At 45.6% G+C, this 25263-nt stretch overlaps 1 protein-coding gene across 4 annotated transcripts in view; it reads left to right on the forward strand.

Moving 5' to 3' along the window:
• The first annotated feature begins 312 nt into the window (after window positions 1–312).
• Window positions 313–25263, forward strand: part of ddhd1a (DDHD domain containing 1a) — a 36841-nt gene continuing 11890 nt past the window's right edge. Inside the window, exons 1-6 of one of the 4 annotated variants that reach the window (XM_031579901.2) lie at window positions 313–1669; window positions 4772–4948; window positions 7511–7573; window positions 19237–19338; window positions 23343–23471; window positions 24485–24632. In XM_031579901.2, the coding sequence (XP_031435761.1) occupies window positions 859–1669; window positions 4772–4948; window positions 7511–7573; window positions 19237–19338; window positions 23343–23471; window positions 24485–24632 (1430 nt within the window). In that variant the 5' untranslated portion in view covers window positions 313–858. The remainder of the gene's footprint in view (window positions 1670–4771; window positions 4949–7510; window positions 7574–19236; window positions 19339–23342; window positions 23472–24484; window positions 24633–25263) is intronic. The other 3 variants (XM_031579902.2, XM_031579903.2, XM_012824249.3) reach the window with 3 other exon arrangements.

Genomic DNA, 25263 nt, shown 5'->3' on the forward strand with positions numbered 1-25263 from the left:
TTCGGCTGAGGCAACAGCGACATCTTGTGGTATTTTGCCAATAAGGTTGAGTTTTATTTCAGAAATCCGTGCAATTCTCTTATCGAACCTAATTAAGCGAACAACGTCACCTTGGATATCTACCATTCCCATCGGATTTGTTTGAAATGGATTCAAATACATATTAGGTCACCAGCCATTTGTGTAATAGAATTGGCCATATTGCTATGGTTTCATGGTGTTAATGCATTTTTGTCATTTTTCGCACTTGTAAATAGTCCTTTTGTCTGAACCCAATGTTTGTAACTAATGTGGGTCACTGGTCACAAGACATTTGCCTTACGTGCGCGCTGCCGTAGAAAATCCCTTCTTGCGTATCCCCCTCACGCAAAGAATCGCGCATCACGCAGCTGTCGTCACCATACAAGCCGGTGAGTTGTTTGGACATGAAAGATTCTGTGGCTCTCTTCCGATAGCGGGTGCGAATGACGGTCAAGGATAACTTACCGCAAGCAGTAAAAAAAACCTTAAGGTTCTATGACAACACTGGCTCGCAGAGAGGGGGCGTGTCTCGGTTGCTATCGGTACGTTACTTTAGAGGAGGAAGTTTCGAAAAAGGAAAAAAGGCAGCCGTGTCATCCGACTGGCATAGTTCTGGTTAGCTAGCGATAAGTTAGCTAACTAGCTAGCTAAAGCTGTTTCCTGGATGGTTTGTGGCAAGTGAGTGGCCAAGCGAGATGGACAGCATAGCAAGTTTTTAAAATCTATGACATTATAAAATATATTTCATTCATGCTCGCTCACTCGTGTAAAAGTGTTGCTATCTTTTGATAGCCACCGTTAGCTATTTAGCTAATGCCATAACACCTTTTCAAAGTTATGAGTAGTTTCCCGAATAAGCCGCCTTTCATCAGCCCTCCGCGGAGTCCTGGCGGTACAGTTTCTTCCATTAACAATAACAACAGAGAGTGGGGTCTGGGAAACGATGTGTTCGTCTGCTCCTATGACGAGTCGTCGATTGGCGCAGGGATGCACGCGGTGCAGTCGGGTTTTGATCGGCACCTGCCGCTGCTCCAGGATAGTCACCAGCTAACGTTGACCCGGCGTGGTAAGATGCTGGACGATACCTACCCAAGTTGTGGGAGTCATAATACCGGCACGGGTTACTTTGACTTCGGGACCGCCAGCACCCTTGACTACAGCGTAAACGATGGAAATGTTGCCCCGCCGGAGAGCAGGAAAAGGCATCGCTCCAACAGCTCCCGACACCGCTTCGAAGTCGTTACTGAGCTGGGCCCGGAGGAGGTCCGGTGGTTCTACAAAGAGGACAAGAAAAACTGGAAGGCTTTCGTCGGGCACGACTCTTTAAAAATCGAGGTAGCGTACCGTAAATACTGTGAGTTGAATCCTGGCAGGTCCAATCGGGCAGGTCCCGTGGGCAACGAAGCGCAGGACACGCAAGAAACTGCGACTGGGTCAGCAGTATTGGACGGACCACAGAGAGAAGCGCCAACAACAACTGCGCCAAGAACTCTAGCGCATGGCAGCAGGGAATCTGTCGAAAGGTCCAAATCATCGGAAGAGAGTGACTTGGACAGTATAAATGTCAGCGTAGAAGCGGTCTGTGTTAGAGGGGGTCTCTACGAGGTGGATGTCAGAGACAAGGAATGCTATCCAGTCTATTGGAATCGTAAGTAATCATACGTTTTTGTACTCTTCATGTATATAATAAGTAATAACAGAGCAGAAAAAAAGTCTTATTTGTAGTGAACGTGTATGACTACTATATGGTCGCATTATTACTGTCGCTGCATTCAGGTGCTTCAAATGCTGAACTATCACAAGCCTTACTCAGTGCTCTGTTTCAGTACTTTAAAATGGTATTAGTAAGATCGAATCAGAGCCATCTATGATCTACCTCTGTGATTCCCCTGAATTGTGTCCACTGGATGAGGTGGGTGAAACATAATGAATGAAGGGTTGCTTTGAAGTTGGATTACCCTTATGTGAAGCCAGTAGTATGAAACACATGTACTGCAGGCCATGTCATTCAGAACAGATTGTAATGTCACTGTTTTCTCTTGCAGTCAGTGGAAGAATGTGTGGAGGTGCAATTACGCTTCCTCACGTAATCAGAGTTGTTATCGTTTTATAGCACAGTAGCATTTACAGTGTTCGTTTCAACAGAGCGTGCTCCACAGAGATTGCTCAATGCATGCTGTAATTTCATGAGCACTCCACTTCCATAGACTGTTTCAAAATAAAAAAGCATGCTGAGACTTGAAGTTGATATTGCTGACATGGACAGTTCTTGTCCTATACTCAGTATTGCCCTTATCACAGAGGAGCTACAGAGACCCGTGACACAGACCTAAAGATGCCAATGCTTCTTCAGTACAGAGTTCATTGGAATGCTCAGTGTAAGGGTAGAAAAAGTAGAGTGCTTTTCCAGGCCAAGCGAGAGGGTGTATTTTTGGGCTTATGTTTTATGTTCTTGATATTCATGTTCATGGAGTAAGTAAGACGTTTTGTCAACATCCCTTTTTTAAATCATTGAGCTCTCTTGTAATTATGTGATGGAAAAAGAGAGGTTATGTTTATTGTTTTTATTTTAAGCATGTTGCTGACAAAAGCACTGCGTATTGTGTGACCGTGTGTAATTATGTGGAATGCTGATGCTTATGACGCAAGGCGAACTCCTGAGCACTCAGAATAGTCTGTAGTATTCTGTTTTATTGTGTCATAACACTTTGTATTATGCAACAAGGTTTTACACGGCTCCTATAGCTGATGGCGGTAACCCTGAAAGCCTCCTAGCACCAGCTTCTCTGTGTCTGCCTTTGAGACCTCAATGATGAATAATTGACAGCCTACACAAAGAACAGTAGGCTGTCTATGTCAGGAGGAAGTTCATGGAAGAAAAGGTTGCCACGGCGCTTTGGAACACCAGAAGTGTCATGTAAATCATAGAATTCTGTACTGTCAGCTTGGGTAAGGAGAAGGTCACTGAGAGAAGATATTGTTTTTCTCCATGGTCTTATTCTGAGAACAAAGTGTAACTGACATAAGCATGGTGATATCACATAGTTTGCTTCTGAGAATGGTGATGGGTGCTGATGTGGCAGTAGGGCTTTATCACTTACTATGAAGCACTTCCTCCCTGAGTTTAGGTAAATATTAGTATCTGCCTCCTCCTCTCCTGCAGAAGACATGGGGACTAATTGTTTTGTTTGCTGCTCTCCTCGGATCAGTGCAGATGTTATTAGCCTTGTGTTGTTAACCCTGAAGAAAAAGCCTGTAGTTTGCAAAATAAAGGAATGCTTACCCCAGCATCGTCTTAAATCATGTCTCTCTTACCAAGGTAATGGAGACTTAACCCACCCACAAATGCAAAGCTGCACAAAATGAATCCATCTGAAGATGAATCTTACCATGTGCAAAATTAGTTTTGCTTCGAGTAAACACTGTTTTGTGTTAGTACAAACCATCATTTGGCTGCCTGGTGTCTAAAATGTGGGTACTCTGTGCTGCAAAATAGACAAAAACAGAGAGTTCGAAAGACTGTGATTCATTTGGCCTTTTGCAAAAAACCTTTGCTGAATGCTGGAAATTCTTCAGAATGAGTGACATTTGTACAGTGAAGGGCATGTCTTGGTATTACAGGAAGGCTCTGTCTCTCTCTGCCAATAGTTATAGAATACTTCCAAACAAGTTCCCATTCATAGTATCGCTTTGTTCCATAATAACCATGAAAGAGGAAGTGATCAAGACTTGGGGAACTCTCATGCATTTCTGTGTAAAGGCTGGTTACCCTAAGACCACTAGCTAAATAGCCTTAATCACATGACTGACAAAGGATAAGCTCCTGTGCTGATCAAATTGAATTAATTTCTACGTAAGAGCAATAGGTATACCAATAAGAGTTAATCCCCCCTTTTTTACAATAGGACGCTATGTACATGGAAGTGCAGTGTCTATGCAACCCTCTGGTAACTGAAAGTTAGACTTTAATGGAGGAAAAACTCGTTTTGCTGTCACACTAGCCTCCCTCTGACACTGACAGCACCCGTCCCTGTCTCTTGTAACTCTAGGCAGATCAGAGCAGCATGCATATGAGCTGAAAGCTTCTCTCTTTTTCGCTCTCCCTCCGTCTCTCCACTGTCCTTCACAGTACAGGACCATACTCCTGTGATGATTGCCCAGTGGCTCATTGGACTGAAGGCTCCGGTCTTTCCCCTCTCTTTCAGGGCTTCACAGACCTCAAACAAACTCTAGTTATGAATGATGGCCAATCTTCATTGCCCTGACCGCTCTCTTTTCTCTCTCTCTCTCTCTGACCTAGTGCAGTGCTGCATCTGTGTTATGTCATGCATAGTCAGTGGTTCATTAGACTGAAAGCTCCTATCTCAACATCCCCCCCCCCACACAGACACACTCTGTCTTTCACATACCAGGAAGTCTTTTTTCATTGCTCTTTCCACTTTTCTCTTCTCCCTTCCTGTGCTTCACAGGCCATGACCGAAGCATGGCCAATGTCCATACCCTGACAGCTCTCTTCCCTTGCTCTGTGTCAGGACTGCATTCCTGTGATGCTGGATCAGTGGTTAATCAAACTCCGAGCTCCAATCTTTCTACCCCCCCTCTCCCTCTCTCTTCCTCTCTCTCCCTCTCGCTCCCTCTTTCTCTCTCTCTCTCTCTCTCTCTCTCTCTTTCTATTCATCAGACCAGGAAGCCTTGTTCACTGCTCTTTGCACCGACAGCTTTCTTCTTTCTGTCTCCATGTCCTCTACAGAGCAGGACAGTATTCCTGTGATGCGTGGCCAATGGTTCATTGACGGCACGTGGCTTCCAATGGAGGAGGAGGAGAGCGACCTGATCGAGGTCGAGCACCTTGCACACTTCCGCGGCCAGCAGATGCAAGACACCTTTGACTCAGACGTGGTGGCCAAGGCCGTGGACAGCAAGGATGGTAAGAGACTGAGCAGGAGGGACGTCTGTGTGTGTGTGTGTGTGTGTGTGTGTGTGTGTGTGTGTGTGTGTGTGTGTGTGTGTGTGTGTGTGTGTGTGTGTGTGGGGTAGACATTTGTTGATTTTGGGTAGAATGACATCAGCGTGCCCACTATAAATTGAGGAATGAGAGAGAAATCATGATAGGAATAGTGTCAGGAGAGTGAGATGTGTGTTTGTGTTTGACTGTGTGTTTGTGTGTGTGTGTGTGTGTGTGTGGAGATCATGTTAGGAATAATGTCAGGAGAGTTGTGTGTGTGTGTGTGTGTGTGAGTAGACAGGGATGTGGCGGAATTGTAAGGTATGACGCCATAACACACTGACTTAGTTGCAAACAGCTTTAGCTGCAGAGTGTAGAGAAAGTATCAGCTCCTATGGATTATCAAGCTGACTGTTTGAATGAGTAAGCAAATAATAGTGGTCTTACTGGAGAATGAAGTATGTCTGTTTTTTTGTCTGTGTGCCTGTGTTGGGGGTCAGAGTTCAAAAGAGAGGATGCTGAGACCCTTGTCAGATAGTAAACAGTAGACAGTTGGTGATCTTAGTCCCTTAGTCAGCTTACCAGACAGTACATCAGCTCGTCTCTTTGTGGTCCCATCCATAATGTTGTGTGAGAGCGGTCGTAAAGGTTTCTCCCTCCCTGCGTAAGTTATCGACTCCATTAGTGAAGTGACACCCTGCATAAAAGTTATTTACATGAGCCCACCTAGCCGCAGTGGAAAAAAGCTGCTCCAGCTCAACAGTCTGTCACCTGGATGTCTTTGTGGACGTGTAGGGGCGATGGGGAGCATGCAGGGGGAGAGATTTAGTGTGTGTGGTGTGTGTGTAGTGTTCACCCCCGAAATGTCTTAGCCAGGCGAGATTTATTCTCCTTCCTCTTTGCTGAGTGGCAAAAAAATGAAATGGTGATCCAGGACTCGTGAGAAGTTTTGGGAGTATTGAAATGTCCCTCTTTCAAGTCAGCAAATGTCTCAAGCAGAAGATCTGGTTGTCAGTACCAGTAGTACCAGTAATGCTGTGTGAGAATAGACTCTCCCATACAGCACAAGGTGTGTGTGTGTGTGTGTGTGTGTGTGTGTGTGTGTGTGTGTGTGTGTGTGTGTGTGTGTGTGTGTGTGTGTGTGTGTGTGTGTGTGTGTGTGTGTGTGTGTGTGTGTGTGTGTGTGTGTGTGTGTGAGTGTGTGTGAGAGCCTCTTACCGTCACCCTGCAGCCGTGGTGCCAGTGTGTGTTGTGCAGAGGGGGAGTGTTGTATGTGGCAGTGGCAGTCCTCTGCCTGCTGACCGCAAGGTCGTTCCTCTTTCCCCTCTGAAGCTGCAGGCTGCTTTAAATAACAGCTGTACATGGCTGCGGAGTGTGACAGTTCTGCGCTGACAGGAAGAAGAGAGAGGTCACAAATATACACACACGTACATACACAAATATTCACCTGTATCTGCTCGAGGCCAGCCAGGTAGAGCGATAGAAAGGGGGGGGAGGATACACCCTAGGATACACCCTAGGATACACACAAGATTGATAGTGGATACAAATGGATAGAGACAGCATTTACAGGAACCCCCTCTGGATTACGAACCTAGATTAGGGTAAGGGAAGAAACTGGGATACAAACCCTGGTCACTTTAGGCAACCAAGGAGAATGACAAGAAATGTGACCATTTAATCAGTATCAACAACATAGCACAGTATCAGATATAGAGGGAAGAAGAGGGAGAGGTTGCCTGTAGGGCTGAACGATTTGGGAAAATAATCTAATTGCGATTTTTTACCAAAATATTGCGATTGCAATTTAATATGCGATTTTTTTTTTTTTTTAATCCTCTTTTTTTCCCCAACAAAACGTAATGAATGATTTAAATATGACCAACACAATATTAGATAGATTTAGTGTAAAATCTTCTTTCCCACATTTTACATTTTTATTTAACTGCTCATTACAGAAACAAGAACAACAAATCGGTGTCAAAAAAGTCATTTTAAGTATGAACACTAGGCATGCACTTAAACACTTTTTTTTTTTTTTAGACCAGGTTTTTTAATCGCGAATGTGTTTAATCATATCGCGATTAAATCGCAAATGCAATTAATCGTTCAGCCCTAGTTGCCTGGCACGGTGCATGGGAAGTGTATTGCGACACAAATAGAAAGTATTTTAAGTATTGGTTGTATTTTAAGTATTGGTTGTAGACGAGCTCAGTAGGTACACAGTGTGCTCATAAGGTTACTATTATAAGGATAAGCAGAACTATGAAACAGAAAACTATGTCAGTGGTGGCATTCATTTATATTAGGGGTTAGGGCACAAAATATGTATATAGGATAAAAATGGAAAGAGAGCATTTACAGGAAACCCCTCTGGATTACGAAGATGGGCAGCTGTGAGCAGAGGGTTTCTGCAAGTGGATCAGGTGGAAAAACTGCAGAAGCATCCCACAGTGGAGATAGTCTAGACTAGAGTATGAGGGGGGGGGGACGGAGCTAGGTTGCCTTATATGCGTATATAATTATGGTTATTGTGTTGAACAGTGTTGTCACAGCCATCAGCATCTGCAGACAAAGGTCCTACTATACGGGAGGCAACAGACACAGGTTAGTAAACAGAACATCAATCATACACAAGAAAATATTTCACATGCATATCTCAGTGTCTGAACGATGCACTACCTAATTATCTAAACATACTGTAAGTCTTGTAATACTATGGCATGCCACAGGCTATCCAGGGTAAGGGGTTGGGGGGGTTAACCCCCTCTGGATTACAAACGCGGATTACAGTCAGGGAAGAAACTTGGATACAAACCCTGGTCACTTTAGGCATCCTAGGAGAATGACAAGAAATGTGATCAACAACATAGCACAGTACGAGATGTACTGTAGAGAGAGGAAGAGATGGAGGGAGAGTTTTCCCGACATGGTGTATGGGAAGTATATTGCGACAGGTGTCGGATCTTGGGAACTATAGGATGCATTTAAGAGGAATGTTTTTAGTCTAGACTTAAAAAAAGGAATGGGTGTCTGCTTCTTGGTTGGAGATAGAAGGTTATTCCACAGGGGGGGCCTTTTGGAATAAAAAGAAAACCTGCACTCTGGGAATGAAGGGCTCTTGGTGGCCAGTAGGGGTTAATTAATTGAGGTAATTTGGAGCTAGGCCATTTAGAGCTTTGTGTTTTAGAAGGAGCACTTTGAAGCCAGTTCCACTTCTGACAGGGAGTCAGTGTGTAGAAGCAAGTACAGGTGAGATATGTTCATACATATGTTCAATAGTGTCTCTTTCACATCACAACACACACACACACACACACACACACACATCTGGATAGGAGAGCATTGCAGTAGTTGCAAAGTGATAAATGCATGGATTATTTTAATTTTTTTTAGTCTTGAAGGGGATAGGATTTTTCTGACTTTAGCAATATTGCGTAGATGAAAATATAATGTCTTGTATATCGAATTAGTTGAAAGAGAGGACTTGGACATCAGTTATAGCAAGACGCTTGTGTTGGGTGTTGATGAGGTGCAGTCAAGTGCGAGTAAATGGCTGGTTAATGTCATTCTCAAATGTTTACGGCCTACAATCATAACCTCAGTTCCATCTGTGTTAAGGAGCAGGAAAATGCTTTGATACAGGGTTTTTCCTGGGTCAAAATGGGTCTTCGGTGCTCAAAAAAAAAAATGTGCGCGCTGTGTTACCATGTCACCTTATTAGCTTACATTTTACCATTTCATAAATAATGAGGATATGCTTCAGGAAATCATTTTGCTTCCACTTTAGATTCAAATAGATTGACAATAGTCCAAGCCCCATGGTGCTAACATGTATGGTTCAAAGATTACCAAGGTTTACCTCTTTACATATATATGCAAACTACTGAAATGTATATCAATAGAATCTAGAATTAACCAGTGGTCAGAAATGGAACACACAAATTATGAAATTCAAGTTTATCTATTATTACTATTCATTTTTATTATACAAACCTACATACCATTCTTTTTGTTTTTATTATTAAAACTGTCCACAAATATGTTTAATAGTGTGTTTAACTTCTATTGGCCCACCAATGGAGGCTGCGTTGGAAATCAAACTTTTGTCAGCATTTTGAGTGGACATTTCATTTGCATTTGTACAGGTGTATTCGTGCACGTCGGGCTGGCCCTCGCAGCGGAACGACAGTTTACAACCGCACCGGTTTATCAATGATAATATTAATATTATTATATTCGAGATGCAACACAGATCTATCCGCTCTCCTCCGAACGAGCTGAGCTTTCATTGATAAACCAATGCGGTTATCTGCCTCTCCCGAGGCTCCGCGGTCTACTGGTACTCGTTCAAACGGGTACACAAATCAAATAATAGCCTACACCTGTGTAGGTCCTCAGCATAGCAGATATTTTAATACATTGAAAGCCATGTATACTGAAAATGGAATGTTATGCTCAAAATCACCGCCGACTGATGAAGTCAGGATGCATACGCAAGTTGAGTGATTGGCAGCTGGCCGCTCTGTCCATTCGCGCACCTCACAGTTGCGTATTGTTCAGACAAGAAGACAAGCTTATCAACTCGATTACTATTGATCAAAACAGAACGAGGTTTCGGCTGTAGCCTATACTTGAAACATACTATTGAGACCATATTCGCTTACATGCATTGCACGCGTTTTTATATTTTTTTTATCGCTGACTTTTTTTTTGCCTTAGGCGCTCGGGATTTGTTGTAGGCGCTCGGGAAAACGGCTTAGGCGCGCGCCTAAATTTTCTCTATGCAGGAAAAACCCTGTGATATCTTAAAGGCAAGCTTCTATTTTAGGATATCTTTGGATAGCTGGGCATCATCAGCATAGCATTGAAAGATGATACCATGCTCCCTTATTACAGCACCTAAAGGTAGCATGTAACTGGAGCAGGAGTACAAGCAACAAGCCTTGAAGAACTCCATAACTTACCTTTGTATGACTGGATGATTCATTGTGGACGTGTACGAACTGAAGACAGTCAGAAAGGTAAGACCTGAGCCAGGTTAGGGTACACCCTTTGACACCAACATGGTTCAAGTCTCTGCAGTCAAATGCAAGGATTTATAGTGTCAAAGCCAGCGCAAAGGCCCAGAAGAACCAGTATTGAAATGCCGTTATCAGATTAAATGAGTAGATCATTCAGAACTTTGACTAAGGCTGTTCATGCATACAAGTGCAGTATGTCTCCCTCTTTGTCTCTAGTAAACATGCTACTAACATGCTACTATTATACGCAATGATGTATGCATACACCGTGATCATATCACCTTGTCTTTATTTTTTAGAACAGGACTCTGGGCCATGGTGGCCATAGTGTCTCTCTCACATCACACACACACACACACACACACACACACACACACACACACACACACACACACACACACAGTGTGTTTACATGATGGTATAATTCGAATCTTTGCTTAGTCGGACTATGCTTTCTTTCGAGGGTAGGTGCTATTATCCCAATATACATGGCAGTGAATAAATCGAATCATTGGCCGAAAGCATGTCATATCCGATACGATAGGTGGCGCTGTTTTCATTACAACTAGTGGTGATACAGCCATTTCGGCTTGACCTCTTCAACACTACCAACAACAACAGTTGATTGAGCATGAATCGCGTCTGTTCATCGGTCCAGAAATGCGTGTTGCTTCTTGGGTTGTCCATCGCGTTGTTTGTTTGTTTCTGCTGGGCCAACGTGTTTATAAGTTACATTATTCAAAGGTGAAAGATAAAAGGCGAGAGAAACGCATGCACATTCACACACACACGCGCGCAAATAATGGGTTACAGCCAAAACGCATTGCCCTTCTGCCAGTTGCATCAAATTGTTTTAGTACTTCTTCGCTGTCGATTTCCAAATCTGTGTGAATATTCATGAGAGCAAGTCCAGTCAGTCTTTTGTCAGTCATCGTACTTCGTAAGATATGTCTTAAGACGCCCCATTGTACTGAATGACCGCTCAGCAGACGCTGTGGAAACGGGCAAATGTGCCGAACTTTCCAGGGCTTGATAAAGCTCACTGCATTTGGGCTGTAGCTCATTAAGCTGTTTCCAGCTCTATATCTGCATCGTCAACGCTGGGCATTAGTTGTCCGTACTCCGATTTTATAGTTTCCCCATTGTAATAAATATGCATTCATGATATTTTTCTATGACCGAGTTTGACAGGTATTGGTCAGGTAATAGCCGAGTGACAGCTGATTTGCTTTCTGATTTGACAGTACTTATTCGTGGGTTTTTTCAGCGCCAGATAACCGAACAGAACTCAACTCAGGCTTGCCTCACGGGTACAATACCAAATTTCATCATATTTGATAGAATGAAGGACAAATTAGTTGTGAATACTATGACCGAGTTTGACAGGTAATGGTCAGGTAATAGCCGAGTGACAGCTGATTTCACAAGCATTAACTTTAAACCAGAATATTTTAACGTGCCGGCATAGTCGCCCCGTAATGCCGTGCAGCGGGCGCATACTGTTATACTCTATGTGATGCACTAGCTCAACGACGTTCCCTATATGTTCCTTACCGTTCTAATTACATGTCGTTGTTCTGTGTTGGGACAGAGCTTATACAGGTGGGTGACGGTAGCACAGTCTGTTCGTGGTAACTTGCACCAGGGCATAAAGCCCGTGCCATTGTGACAGTGTGTTGTGTTTTAGTGTTTAATAAAAAGCCATAACAAATATACCACGCTTCCGTGATTTGTTACAATATAATGGTCTTGCTTCTATAATGTATAAACACGTAGGTTACAGGGTGGGTGTGGCAGAGAGAGAGAGGGAGAGCGATGATGCACACGGATATATCAGATTTAGCGACCGGAGCAAAGTTATGTTGCTGTAACGTTGAACTCTTTGCAATCAATAAATACAGTACTTAATAGGCTAATTGATACAATATCTCCTCGTTTGAGTGTGGTTGTTTGAGTGCAATGGGAGTGTATGATCGTTATTGTCTATAAAGCAGTGTTTCTCAAACTTTTTCAGACCAAGGACCACTTAGCCAATAAAAAAAAATTCGCGGACCATTTAACTAAATATCCCCGGAACAACATGCCTCCTACCCAAGACCTGGCGCCAGACAATTGTTAGCGCACACATGATTTTCGCGGGTGGGCTCTCCTTTTGTACGTACCAGTAGGCTAGTTATAGATATGACAATGCGCAAGGCAAAGCATCTGGAACCCTGCTCCATGCGTGACTTGGTTATGTTACAAACTATAGTTCGCTCACAGCCTCATACTCCCATCACACACTCAGACAGACATCACAAAACACAACGATGCGCATACTGACCGCAGTATTTCACTACCAACAGTAGGCTAGCCCACTGGCATTAATACAGCCATCCTAGTAGTCAACTTTTCATAATTAAGAGCTGTCATTATCCAACGTCACACAACACAGAATATAGCCTAGTTATCATCTTGCTGTCTCAGCGGGAGAAAAACACAGTGTTTTGAATGCAACTCCGCGGCGAGATAATTCCCAATGAGGCTGAACCACTTTCTCCTTGTCTATGTTAGAGGCTTTCTCATTTAATTTTCTTTTCATAGTTCCTGTCTTAAGCCACCAATCCATGACCTTGTTAATAGATTAGGCAACTCTTTATTAGATTAGGCTACTACTGGCTGTGTTCTCTTCGTTCTGAGTTGTATGTTAGAAATGTTGCAATAATTTACTTGTGGCCATCGCGGACCACACTTCATCATATTTGATAGAATGAAGAACAAATTAGTTGTGAATACTATCACCGAGTTTGAAAGGTATTTGGTCAGGTAACAGCCCTTTGACAGCTGATTTGCTTTCTGATTTGACAGTACTGCTGTGTGTTTTAAGCAAATAAAATGTGGACTGTTTACAAGCGGGCACCTGCTATCGTTGATTATACAGTAAATACGTTGTGAAATGAAACAAAAACACATCACAGTTAAAGATGTATTAGTATTGATTGATTCACATCGATATGAATGGATGACATGACTAACAAGTGGTGGGAAATTAATATGAAAGTATTTGTTCGGTGAATTAGCGCGTTCTGTCCAAACAGTCGCAGTCAACGTTTTTGTCAACACTGGCACCACATAAGTATCGTAATTTGAACGTCCTTATACGTTTTTAAGGAGGGGTTGTAAAGGTACTCATATCTTCGGACCTCTTCTGTTATGTTTGTTCATAGTCAACAAGAATAAGCTTGTGAGACAGTCTGCAGGATATTCATAAATAAACGTGTCATTAGTATGAACAGTTGAGACAACGTATCGTCTCTTTCGTCTTCCGGGTCACGACCTGGCAGGGAGGGAGGGAGGAGGGCGGCGGGATCTCAAGCATGCGGAAAGACGCAAAGTCCAGTTCCTTATCCAATTCACCGTTACATGCCGCAATAGTCGAACTATCAACTGGATCGGATCGAGTTATCCAGGGGTGTTAGTCCGACTATGTGCGGTCCGACTACGATCCGACTAAGGTGCTTACATGAAACGGATAATGCGATTTCAGTCCGACTAAGGCAGTTATTCGAATCCATGTAACCACGGTCACAGTCATTGACACGCACATAGTCCATCAGCCCCTCTATCCATGACCCACGACCTCTCCTTTCTGTGAGTGAGTGAGTCATTCACTATTCTGTGAAACGCTGACACCCTATCAGTGAGTTCTTGAAAAGTCATTGTTGGTTATCTGCTCGATCACAGATTACACACGCAACTCAGTGTGACCGCAGACCTCATCCAGAGCCTTTATCTCTATGATGGCATTGCAGAAACACCCTTTGATATGGCCCTGTTAATGGACTCCTATGCAGTGGCTGATTGAGGAGAGGCACAGGAGAAGTGAATGAGTGGCCTCTGTGCTTATGGCTGAATGTCAGGCAACAAAACACCAACTTGCATTAACATGAACCTTCAGTTGGCATGAGTGTTGGCATGAGTGTGGTCAAAGTCCTTATAAGCAAGTCTCGCCACCTGGCAGCCATCTTTGCAGCGCCTCAGGGCAGCTATTTCGGGCAAACAAGATCTGTGTTCTATCGAAATGAAAGGGGAGAGGCTCGTAACGCCACATAGACTGGTCGAAGGCTAAACAATACTTAACTTGCTCGCTGCACATCATGCGCCGAAGTTCGCTGCGCAGCTATATTGCTATATTAACAGTGGGAATAAATAGAACGTTCAGGTGAGACGAAGCGACAGTTACACCTTTTCCAACAATGTGACGGAGCAGGTCTTCATGTTGCATATCTGCCATATTTTGCATTCTCGTCGTATTACAGACTCCCCATTCATTTCTCCTTCAGTTATTTGTCTCTTCCTTGTAATGTCTCTGTTATGCGTGTGCCTGTGTCTTGTGTGTGTGTGTGTGTGTGTGTGTGTGTGTGTGTGTGTGTGTGTGTGTGTGTGTGTGTGTGTGTGTGTGTGTGTGTGTGTGTGTGTGTGTGTGTGTGTGTGTGTGTGTGTGCGCAGTGAAGTCTACCTACTGGAGAGCAGTGTAGTGGAACTCTGGTGTGCTTGTGAGAGCCACGTCATAGGCTGACTCATCAGTGTGTTCCTGACATGTTTTCTAAGGGTGTTGCTGGTGCTGGTGACGGCCATGCCCAGATTGAAATAGACATGTGGCTCCTGTCGAAGGCCACGTCGGGCAGCTCATACCCAGACAACCAGCCAGCCTCAGCCTCAGCCTCTCCCCTACATTAGGAAAGTTGAGCCCTCTCTCTCTCTCCCTCCCTCTAGCTCTCTCTCACTCTCTCTCTCTACTTTTATCTTTCTTCCTCTCTCTCTCTCTTTCTCTTCTCTCTCTCTCTTCTGCTTTAGCCTCTTTCTGTCCTTCTCCACCTTTCTCTCCCTATTTCCCTCATACTTTATTCAAAGGCGTGTCTGTCTCTCTGACTGGTACCTTGGTGAGGCCTGTTTGAGTGGTGAGTGTGAATGACTCACAACCTCTCTGTGGCTAAGGCAGAGCTCTCTCTGGTGCCACCTACCTCTCCCTTGTGCCAGCCTGGCATGACGCAGTAGAAAAGACTCGCTGCCGGTGGCCACAGATGGTGACCTTTACGGCAGCTGGTAAGGGTCATCACCTCACCGTAGCACTGGCATGCCTCCAGTTCCACCGAGTCGGAAAGAGTGGGGGAGAGAGAGACTGAGGGAGGGGGGAGAGAGAGAGGGGAAGAGAGAAAGAGAGAGAGAGAGAGAGAGAGAGAGAGAGAGAGAGAGAGAGAGAGAGAGAGAGAGAGAGAGAGAGGGAGAGAGGGAGAGAGGGAGAGAGGAAAGAGAGAGAGGGGGGAAGAGAGAGAGAGGGGGAAGAGAGAGAGAGAGGAAGAGAGAGAAGGAGAGAGGGAGGGAGGGAGGGAGGGAGGGAGAGAGAGCGCGAGGGAGAGGGAGAGGGAGAGGGAGAGAGAGGGAGAGAAGGAGGGAGGGAGGGAGGTGTGGTGAACTCTCCTAGGGAGCATTGAGTTCACTGACAATCTTCCTGAATCTGAGCTGCGTGTTTCGAAGATGTTGAGGAACGACCGTGGTAGCTAAGAGAGAGAGTGTTCAAAATGATCATTTAAACGACACACTTTCGGAAAACGCACACCTTAGCAGTTGGAAGTTCAGCATTGCTGTGGAGACCAAGACAGTCAGCCTCCCTGTCTCTGCCCTGTTCACTAGCCTATTGGCTCGTACCCCACACAGATAAACATACCCCACTGTGGGCCTTCATGCCATTGGAAATGTGCTGTCTGAAAGAAGAATGATTGGTGTTCGAGTAGTGTTGTAAGCAGAGAGTAGAGGATAGACATGAGAACAGGTCTGCTGAAGAGTGATTAAATAGGTGTAATGTTAATTGAATGAGTGAGTGAGTCAGTGTGTGTTTAAACAGTGCAGGTCTGTCTCCCTCACTGTCTCACTGTTATGCGTCAGGGGACCAGACCTATTGTAATTACGCACCAGAAATAGTGGAGATGTAATGAGCTTTGAAGCTGTGTGTAGGACGGAAAGAGCCAATTGCAATGTGTGTGTGTGTGTGTGTGTGTGTGTGTGTGTGTGTGTGTGTGTGTGTGTGTGTGTGTGTGTGCGTGTGTGCGCGCGGGCACGCTCACACGCACTTGTGCTTCAGGGCATGTCTGTGTGCATTTCTGTGTGTTTTTGAGCATAGGTGTGTGTGTGTGTGTGTGTGTGTGTGCGCGCGCGCATGTACCAGTGTGACATACTGGGAGTTTTGTTTGGCAGGATGCAGTGGGTGTATACATACTGACCATTGCGTCAGTCCCTACCAGTCTGTCAGGTTCTGGCAGGGAGTCGCACCGCCACCAAGAGAACAAGTCAGGGAACAATCTCACTCCTTTCTGGTATGACAGACATGCAGACTCACAGGAGATCATGCCTATGCTTTCCTGCATGGTTCAGTTCAAAAACAAGTTCAAGTTTGTGTATGTGAGTGTTTGTGTGTGTGTGTGTGTGTGTGTGTGTGTGTGTGTGTGTGTGTGTGTGTGTGCGCACAACTGCGTATGTTTGCTCATCTGCTGGTGTGTGCTTTGTTGTGCTCGTCCGTCTGTCTGTCTGAAAGCTGCCGGTGTCTCTGACCAGCTATTTTTAATCTCCCAGCCGGTCACTCTAACTGCAACTCCAACGCCTAATTACACCATCATTCAACTTCAGTCTGATGTGCTGAGAAGCACAGGCGGCCAGCACCTGAAACCCTTACTGCTGCCTCATTTTAGCTTGATGCACACATATACGGTACTCACTCTCTCAGTCTTTCCTTCTTTTTTTTCTTTCTTTCTTTCGCTTTCTCTCTCTTTCTCTCTCACTCTCTCTCAGACACACACACACACACACACACACACTCACTCACTTTCTATCTCTCTCCGTCATACCCCCCCCTCCCCCCCTTACGTTAGGAGTGTCTTCCTTTGGGAAATTGGTGAGATAATTTGGTGAGATAATGCCGTTCTCTGCAACAGAGGGTGGAACGCTGATGAGGCCTGACGCAGCGCTGTCGCTCTGAGTCTGTGTGAAGGGCTGGCCAGCTGTTGGGCTGGCAGTCCCAGATGTGTGTGTGTGTGTGTGTGTGTGTGTGTGTGTGTGTGTGTGTGTGAGCGAGAGAGAGAGAGAGAGAAAGTGTATGTGCGTGTTTTGTGTGTGGAAGAGACAGTGTGTATATGTGTGTGTCGGTCCTTCTTCCTGAGGGTTTTGCTACAAGAAGAAAGAACCTCCTGGGTAACTTTGATCTCATCATCCTTCTGATCCCATCAAACAAGCCCCTGAATATATCAGTATCTATAAGCCACTCAGCCAGCAGGAAATAGCTCTATGCTACAGTAGACAGCAGGCTTCTAAAAAACTCAAGGCAGTTTGATGATTGTCTCCATATCTGTCATCTGCAATCTCATCAGATGATCAGGTGATGAGAGCGTCTATTCGCGGGGGCCGCCCATGTTGGGTCAGCAGAGGCCCCGTCAACGTCCCAAAGTCGCATGGGAGTTTTCCCATGATGCTTTACCACCTCCCTCATCCCTGAATAAGAATGTTGACCAGTGTGAGAAGGCCTCCCAAAAACACCCATTGGGTGGTGTTCAGAAACAGCTGATTGTCACTCCCAGCTTCTTAAGCAGCGTCCAATCACCGCAGGTCACCATTGGAACCTGTGTGTGTGTGAACTCAAGGCAGCTAGATGATGACAGTATGATGACTGCCATACATGCCAGTCATATGACCTCTGTTTCTGTAGCTGAGCAGTGAGGTACCGCAGGAGATTGCAATAATGATGGTATTTATGAGGAAGTGAATGATCCATATGCTTGGTCAGCATCCTCCCTGTCTGTCTGTCTGTGCGTGTGATGCTAAAAGGTTGTGGTGAGCTTCTGTTGAAACCAATTTCGCTTTGCTCCTATGCAGGTCACATGGGGGTAAAATTAGCTCCGCACAAACTAAAGTGGAGTGAAGCAGGGAGGAAGTTGTCAAATTCTCGCGTGAGAAGTGACCAAGAACGAAGAGAAATGAGAAGTGTGCGATGCGAAACGTTCTCCAGAGGGGCGGGAGTAGTTATAAAAGGCTTCAGTTTCTCCAGTATCATGTGTTTGTCAAGTAACCTTGTCGGAGGCTGAGCCTTTATAATTGTGAGGAGGCGAGAGATCAATGTGCTTTGTCAGCGTCCTCCCTGTCTGTCTGCAAGCTTGCGTAGTACTGAGACGTTTAGAGTCCAGTGTGATGTGAGCAGTTGTGAGGGAGGCGACTGGCGCTGCAGGCAAGGGTCTTTGGAGGGAAGATAAGGAGAGATAACTCTAAGGGCAGTTACTTCAGTGAGATAGTCAGTCAGACTGACGAATTGATAACATTTGTGTAAACGGCAGGGTGTTGGTTCACTAACAAGGACAGTGTGTCTGTGTCTGTGTGTGTTTGTCTGTGTGTGTGTTGGCGAGGGGGGGGGGGGGGGGGGTTCAGACATAGAGGGTGGATTATTGTTGCTTTGCAACCTTCAGAAACAGACGACATAATCTGTCATGTTAAGAAAAAATTATGTTTATCAACCACAAATGATTGAGTTCATGTAGAAGCCCAGTAAAATAAAAGCACTAAGCTATACTATTTGCAGTCATAATGGAATAAGCTTTTTGAAATGTTAGCCCTGGCTGCAGGCTAGTAATAACATCCCATTTATGTTATTATTTTATTATTTGTATTACTATATTAATATATATATTATTATATTATCAACATTTATCTCATTTGTATAGTGGTTACAAAATCTAATGTTTTCTTCTCACAGGTTCATCAGTAGGTACCTTCAGATGTGACGTTGTTCTGTGTTTGTTCTTTTCTTTTTGCCACTGCCTAATGTTCTACTGACCGTAAACATGCACAAATGTCCATAATAAAGGCAAATGACCTGTGCACTGTAAACGGGCCTGTTCCACAGCACTGCTCACACACACACACACATGTGTATGGTGTCACTGCCCTGTGTTGTGCACTGCCACAGAGGAATGCCTTGACTTTGGAGATGTTTGTGTAAAATGCTCAAATGGACATTAACTGTGGCCAGTGTTTGTTTGTAGCAAACAGAACAGTGCCATGTTTTCTAGTGAAAAGACTGACGTGTCTTTAAGGCAGTGAGATTTACTAAATGCCCCTAACTCCCCCCCCCCTCCCCCAACCAGTGGGGGTATTGGGGTTAACAGCATTAGTGTGAGGAGTGTAACTGTAACTGCCATGCCTTCTAATTGTCTGTTGGTTTGTTAGTTCTCTCCCACCTGCCCCCTTTCTACCTCACCTTTCTATTCAAATGGAGAGGATATCAGACGAGTACTAAAACCACATGTCACAAGCGCAAGCGCTGCCAAGGTACTGTACACCTCTTCACCTCGCCTCCTTCCTCGGCCTTCCTCATCCTGTTCTCCGCTGCTCCTCCGTAGAACCCCAGCTTCTGATTTTTTTCTCCCTTGTGGGCTCAACTGCTGTAGACCTATCCCTGGTTAGATACCTCAAACCCCTGCAGTTAGCCTAGAGGCCCAATAGACTGCCTTGTTCCCCGTAGAACCAGGCTGCGGCGACCCTCCTGAACCTGGAACATCGGACCCGGTTTGAGGTGACCCACTGAGCACTCACAGTTCATTACTGTCACTGTCATCGCCCACAGTTCACCGGGGTGTGTGCCAGGTCAGCCATACTTGTTCACCGTAGTGTCCCCAGCTACTGAAAGAACAAGAGGATCCGAGCCTAAATGTCCCGATTTTTCCATAGCTAGATATAGAACAGGCCACGTGCACACACACACACACACACACACACACACACCCCCACACACACACACACATACACACCAACACTCTCGCTCCAGCCTCTCACTACTTCAGTGACAGAACAAAGCGTCTATTCACAAACACCCATGTTAGTCAGCAGAGTTCCTGTAACTGTCCCAAAGGCTCATGGGAGTGTCCCCGTGTCACTTTACGGCCTCACTCCAAAAAAATGATGACCTGCTCGAGAAGCCTTCCCAAGGGGTGGTGTTCAGACTGAAACAAACAGCTGATCATCACTCTCAGATCGGCAGATTCGTAAGCAGCATCCGGTCACCATAGGTCACCATAGGTCACCATTTTCACGATGTTCTGTTCTTCTGACAGAATTCCATTGCTAGGATTCTTAACAAACCCCCATAGAGGGTGCCTGTGTAATTGCCACATTGTAATTCCCACTCCACCCCCCAGGCCAGCCTGTCAGACAATGAGTCCCTCATCCTGGCGAACCTGAATAGGCTTCTGGCATTAATTGGAGTAACTCGGTTTGCCCTGATTTAGTGGGGTAATTCTCTACGCTGAAACAAAGCGCAGCTTCTCTCTCTCTCTCTCCCTCTCTCCCTCCTCGGCTCCCTGGAGCCGTGTGAGAAAAGTCCACTTTAAACCTCTTACCGTGCGAGACTGCTCGACTTCCTGGGTGCTTTGATCCTCAGCTTCTCTGCAGCCGCCCTGTTGGAACACCTTTAAAGCATTTGACCTGTGTCCGGAAACATTAATATTTCATAACAAGCATTTTCTAAGAGGGCTCCTTTTGGCAAATGCTTTAAATGTGTCCTGGGGCTGACGTGTTCTCTGTATGTAAAATGGGATGGTCTAAGTCTGCTGTCATTTCCACCAGGGCTCTGTTAGGGCATGTGTCCATATAGCGTTGCTCTCTGGCAGCAAGGCGCTGGGGAGCGACAGTAACGACCCCAGCGCCATCCTGAAAAGTTCTGAGATTTTCAACAAGAATAGCTTAGAGCGGCCATACAAAAAAAGGCCGGAGCGCTCTGTAAAAAGAGACTTGGTGCAGCGCCTCCTCCTTTCGCTGGCCGCATACATACGCTCTCTCCGCACTGGTGACAATAGAAAGAGAGACGCTGGCGCTCAGAACAAAAACGCTACGTGGACACTTAGCCTTAGCATGTGTAATGTAGGTCCACCCAGATAATAGTGGACTCTGGCGCTGACCCAGATTTGGCCTTTGGTCTGGCACGGATGTGTGGACCAGAATCCACAGAGTCTCTGGGTTACAGGCAGCTAATAGAACCGTCCACTCCGTTTTCAGGACATCCTGTTTTACAGAACCCTCAGAATCATAGTGAGGTCCTGTGTGGAGGCTGACTCTTGGAGCGGGGGGGCGGTCCTCGTCTGGTGAGGGTCTGCCTGACTTGGGACCGACCCGGTCCACAGTCAGTAGCTGTCCGTGGGGGTGGTGGTGGTCTTTCTCCCTGTTACTTGTGCCTTATCCCCCTTCTCCTCCTGATCAACTCTTCTTAACTGGAAGAGTTGTAAGAGCCTCCTCTGGCTTGTAGGTTCTACTGTAGAAATGTGCTTTATTTTGTGATGCATGGGTTTGTTTTGTGTGTTTTTTTTTTTGTTTTTTTGTTTTCCTGTGTTATTTGATTCTATTGTGTGATGGACATGACAAATGAAATCGACACTGATCAAACTGGGGGACCCTTTAAATCCTACTCATACCAGCTTAGGTGCTGTGACCCATTACCCTTTACCCTTTTAGAAGTGAACAACCCAGCCTGGGATTGTCCTCCAAATCACACTATCTCTCACCACACCCACCTCGAGCAGGATGGGGGGGGAGTTCTGTGATGAGCCTCAGGCAAGGGGTCTAAACAATTCTAATCTAGAATTCGAAGGAGTGGAATGGACTTAAGCAACATTCTTCATACACGTTCTACTGCCTCTTATTCTAGGGGTCTAATCCATGTGGGAGGACAGATCCAGCACAGATGAGTGACCTCACCTCTGCAGATCAGATTAGCACTGACAGGACCATCCTGCTCGAAATCATATGACTCGCCAAGTAGCATTCCACAAGAGAGAGAGAGAGTGAGAGAGAGAAAGAGAGAGAGATAGATGTCAGATTCCTATGGAGAGATCAGACAGGGAACACAGGCTGCCATTCTGGTAGACCCATAGGACATACTATGCTATTTAAAGGAACTGTCCACCTGTCCAAGGAATCTTTCCATCCAGCAAAAAAATATGAATATATATTTATGATAAATTATCAATGAAATCCTTATAGACATAAGTCAGTAAACTTGGCACAGTAATTCAACAAAACAATTGTATTTAGTGCTGTGTTTCGACAGTCACATGACTGCTCCTGGCCTTCCTGTTGATCCATGTGGATGTGGAGAGGGGGGCCGAGTGTTTAATCCTGTCCATGCCACTCGTCCGGTGATCACACAAATTCCTCCTGAGTCACAGGACGTCACATGACCCACCACCACCACCAAATTCACTTTCATGTCTTCCTGCTTTCCAAGAGAGTGTGTGAAAGTGTGCTTGCTTTGGCCTCTTTAGATGGTTTGTTTCAGCAACAAACACACTATTTGTGTGTGTGTGTGTGTGTGTGTGTGTGTGTGTGTGTGTGTGTTAGATACTCTGTGAAGGAGGGGGATAGGCAGCTTTACACATATGATATTTCAGTTCCTGCTATTAGTTGAGCCTCATCCTGGCTTCCTGAGCAGTAGCGTATCACTTTCTCTGAAGGTGAACGTGAGAAGTATGTGCGCACATCCGATAAAGGGCTGATGGATTATTAGCGCAAAAGCGCCCAGAATAAGTACTGTCTGCATACTGTTCAATGCTCCCACATTCAGATTGCTCGTTGCAGCATTTCGATCCAGCATCCATGACTGATTGAGACATTGCCACAAACAGTCAGTTTGACCGTGGGAGCACTGAGCAGTGTGGGGGTTTGACATCTTTCCCAAGGTGAATAGAAGGTCATGTGAAATGCCGGGAGGCCAGGCAGGGGCAGTATGAACTGAAATATGAAGACGGCGTATCGACGCGCTCCCTGTAGATGGAACACTGTTTCCATATGCTACCATTGTTGTTTCTCGTCTTGCCCCGTCCCTGTCCCTGTCCCTGTCCCTGTCCCTGTCCCTGTCCCTGTCCCTGTCCCTGTCCCTGTCCCTGTCCCTGTCCCTGTCCCTGTCCCCGCGTGTGTCCTGTATCAGTCCATCCTGAACAGTGTCACCCATGTGATTATCTTGCATGCTATATAATATTGTCTTATCAGTAGGATATGTCATGGAGTTTAAACTCACGATTAGTGCTGTTTTCCCTTTCTTCTCCCTCTTTCTCTACTTTTCCTCTTACTCCCTCTCCACCTCTCTCTCTCTCTCTGTTTATCCCTCATTTCTTCCATATCCTCTGTCCTCTTGCTGTTTCCCTCCACATTCGTCCTAGCCCCCTTCCTTTTTTTCTGTCTCTATCTTTCTCTATCCCTCTCTCCCGATCTCTGTCTGTCTGTCTGTCTCTTTCGCGCTCTCTCTCTCTCTCTCTCTCTCTCTCTCTCTCTCTCTGGCTTTGTAGCCATTCACAGTCTGAAGCTGAGCAGGAGTCATGTTGACTGGCACAGTGTGGATGAGGTGTACCTGTACAGTGATGCTACTACCTCAAAGATCGCCCGCACGGTCACACAGAAACTAGGCTTCTCCAAAGGTCAGTGTTCACACACTCTCACATACACCATGTTGTTTTTACCCCACCTCTCTCCGTGTCCACTGACACACATACCGCACCACCTGAATTATGAGCACCAATCCTATTCAGGACATCCACTCAGTCCGGTGACCACTTGTGCCAGCCCTCTGCCAAAGCCTTAATTGGGGACAGCCAATGAGAGGTGGCACAACCAGACGCAGCACCGTCAGTACATCACTGGCATCCAGATCTACTGCGGCAGAGTTTCACCTTACAGCAGGCCTAGATCTTTTTTTTTTGCATTTTTTTTTTTTGTAGTTTCTGTAGTTTCTGCTGGCTGATGGTAAAAGAAATGGCTCCATTACCTCAGGGGAATTCAAATCTGCCCAAGTTGGAACAGACTCTGCTTTTCAGTAAAGTACTGTGAGCCAAGGTGCAAAATAAACAAACAAACCAAAATAGATGAATAAGCAGCTCATGTGGGCTGCTATAAAGCGCTCTGGCTGGCGGCTCAGGTCTGATGTAGTGGCAGTGTGATTGGACATGCGCCTCATGGTAGAGCGTGATTTAGGAGAGGCACCACCATTCAATCCCACAATTCCCCCTTTTGGGCTCAGCTCATCAGGGCTCATTCATCAGACCTTGATTACTTTCTTCATGCATCAATTTTATGAGCAAAAACCGTCAGTCACGACTCACAAATATAGCAGTGCAATGGTAGTCAGTATGTTGTGTGTATATATAGGAAAATTAAAGACTAACCCTAACCGTAACACAAGAGAAGAAAATCCCCCTTTTTTTGGTTTCTTTTCCAAGCATCAGTTAAGTAACAAAAATGTCCCAAATGAATCAAAATCGGGAGGCGTAGGAAAAATACATTTCTTCATTAAAATGAAATTCACCTTAAACTGTTCCTCCCTCCCTCTTCCCTCTCGCCCTCTCCCTTGTCATTTCTCTCTCTCTCTCTTCTCTTTCCTCTCAATCTCTCCTTCTCCTTTTCTCTTCTCCTCCGTCTCTCTCTCTCCCCCCAGCCTCCAGCAGTGGCACGCGGCTGCACAGAGGGTACGTCGAGGAGGCCTCTCTGGAGGACAAGCCCCCCCAGACGACGCACATCGTCTTCGTGGTCCACGGCATTGGACAGAAGATGGACCAGGGACGCATCATCCGCAACACGCGCATGTAAGCACCCGAACACCTCACGGCTGCCAATGCAGCAGTGTGTGAGGTTGGCACCGTCCAACCGTTTGGATACTTAAAGGGGTACTGCACTTTAAAATGTGTCAAAAACGATGTCAGTAAGCTATTTATCCTCGTGGTTGTATGACCCCTTATTAGGTTACTTGGTTGTGACCATTCCCGTGTGGTTGTGTTGTGCTGCTTGGCAAACACACCCTTTTATGGGAGACCACTGGCAGCAGATGAAGACTGACGTGTCCTTAAGGCAGTGAGATTTACCAATCCCCCTGCACCCAACCAGTGGGGGTATTGGGGGTAACAGAATTAGTGTGAGGAGCGTAACTGTAACTGCCATGCCTTCTAATTGTCTGTTTGTTTGTTAGTTCTCTCCCACCTGCCCCCCTTCTACCTCACCTTCTTATTCAAATGGAGAGGAGATCATAGGGCCATTGCCCTCCGGTTACTGATATACGCTGCTTGATGTTGTGCTACACTGACACACTCCCTTTTATGGGTGAGCACTGGCATCAGAAGAAGAACCCTCTGGCAGATATTGCACTTTGGGTTGGACCAGCCATTTAAGGCTTAAATATTTCCCGCCAACCACATTTGCCAGATTTGATCTGCTGTGGGA

Source organism: Clupea harengus, chromosome 14, assembly GCF_900700415.2.
Source record: "Clupea harengus chromosome 14, Ch_v2.0.2, whole genome shotgun sequence".
NCBI lineage: Eukaryota > Metazoa > Chordata > Actinopteri > Clupeiformes > Clupeidae > Clupea > Clupea harengus.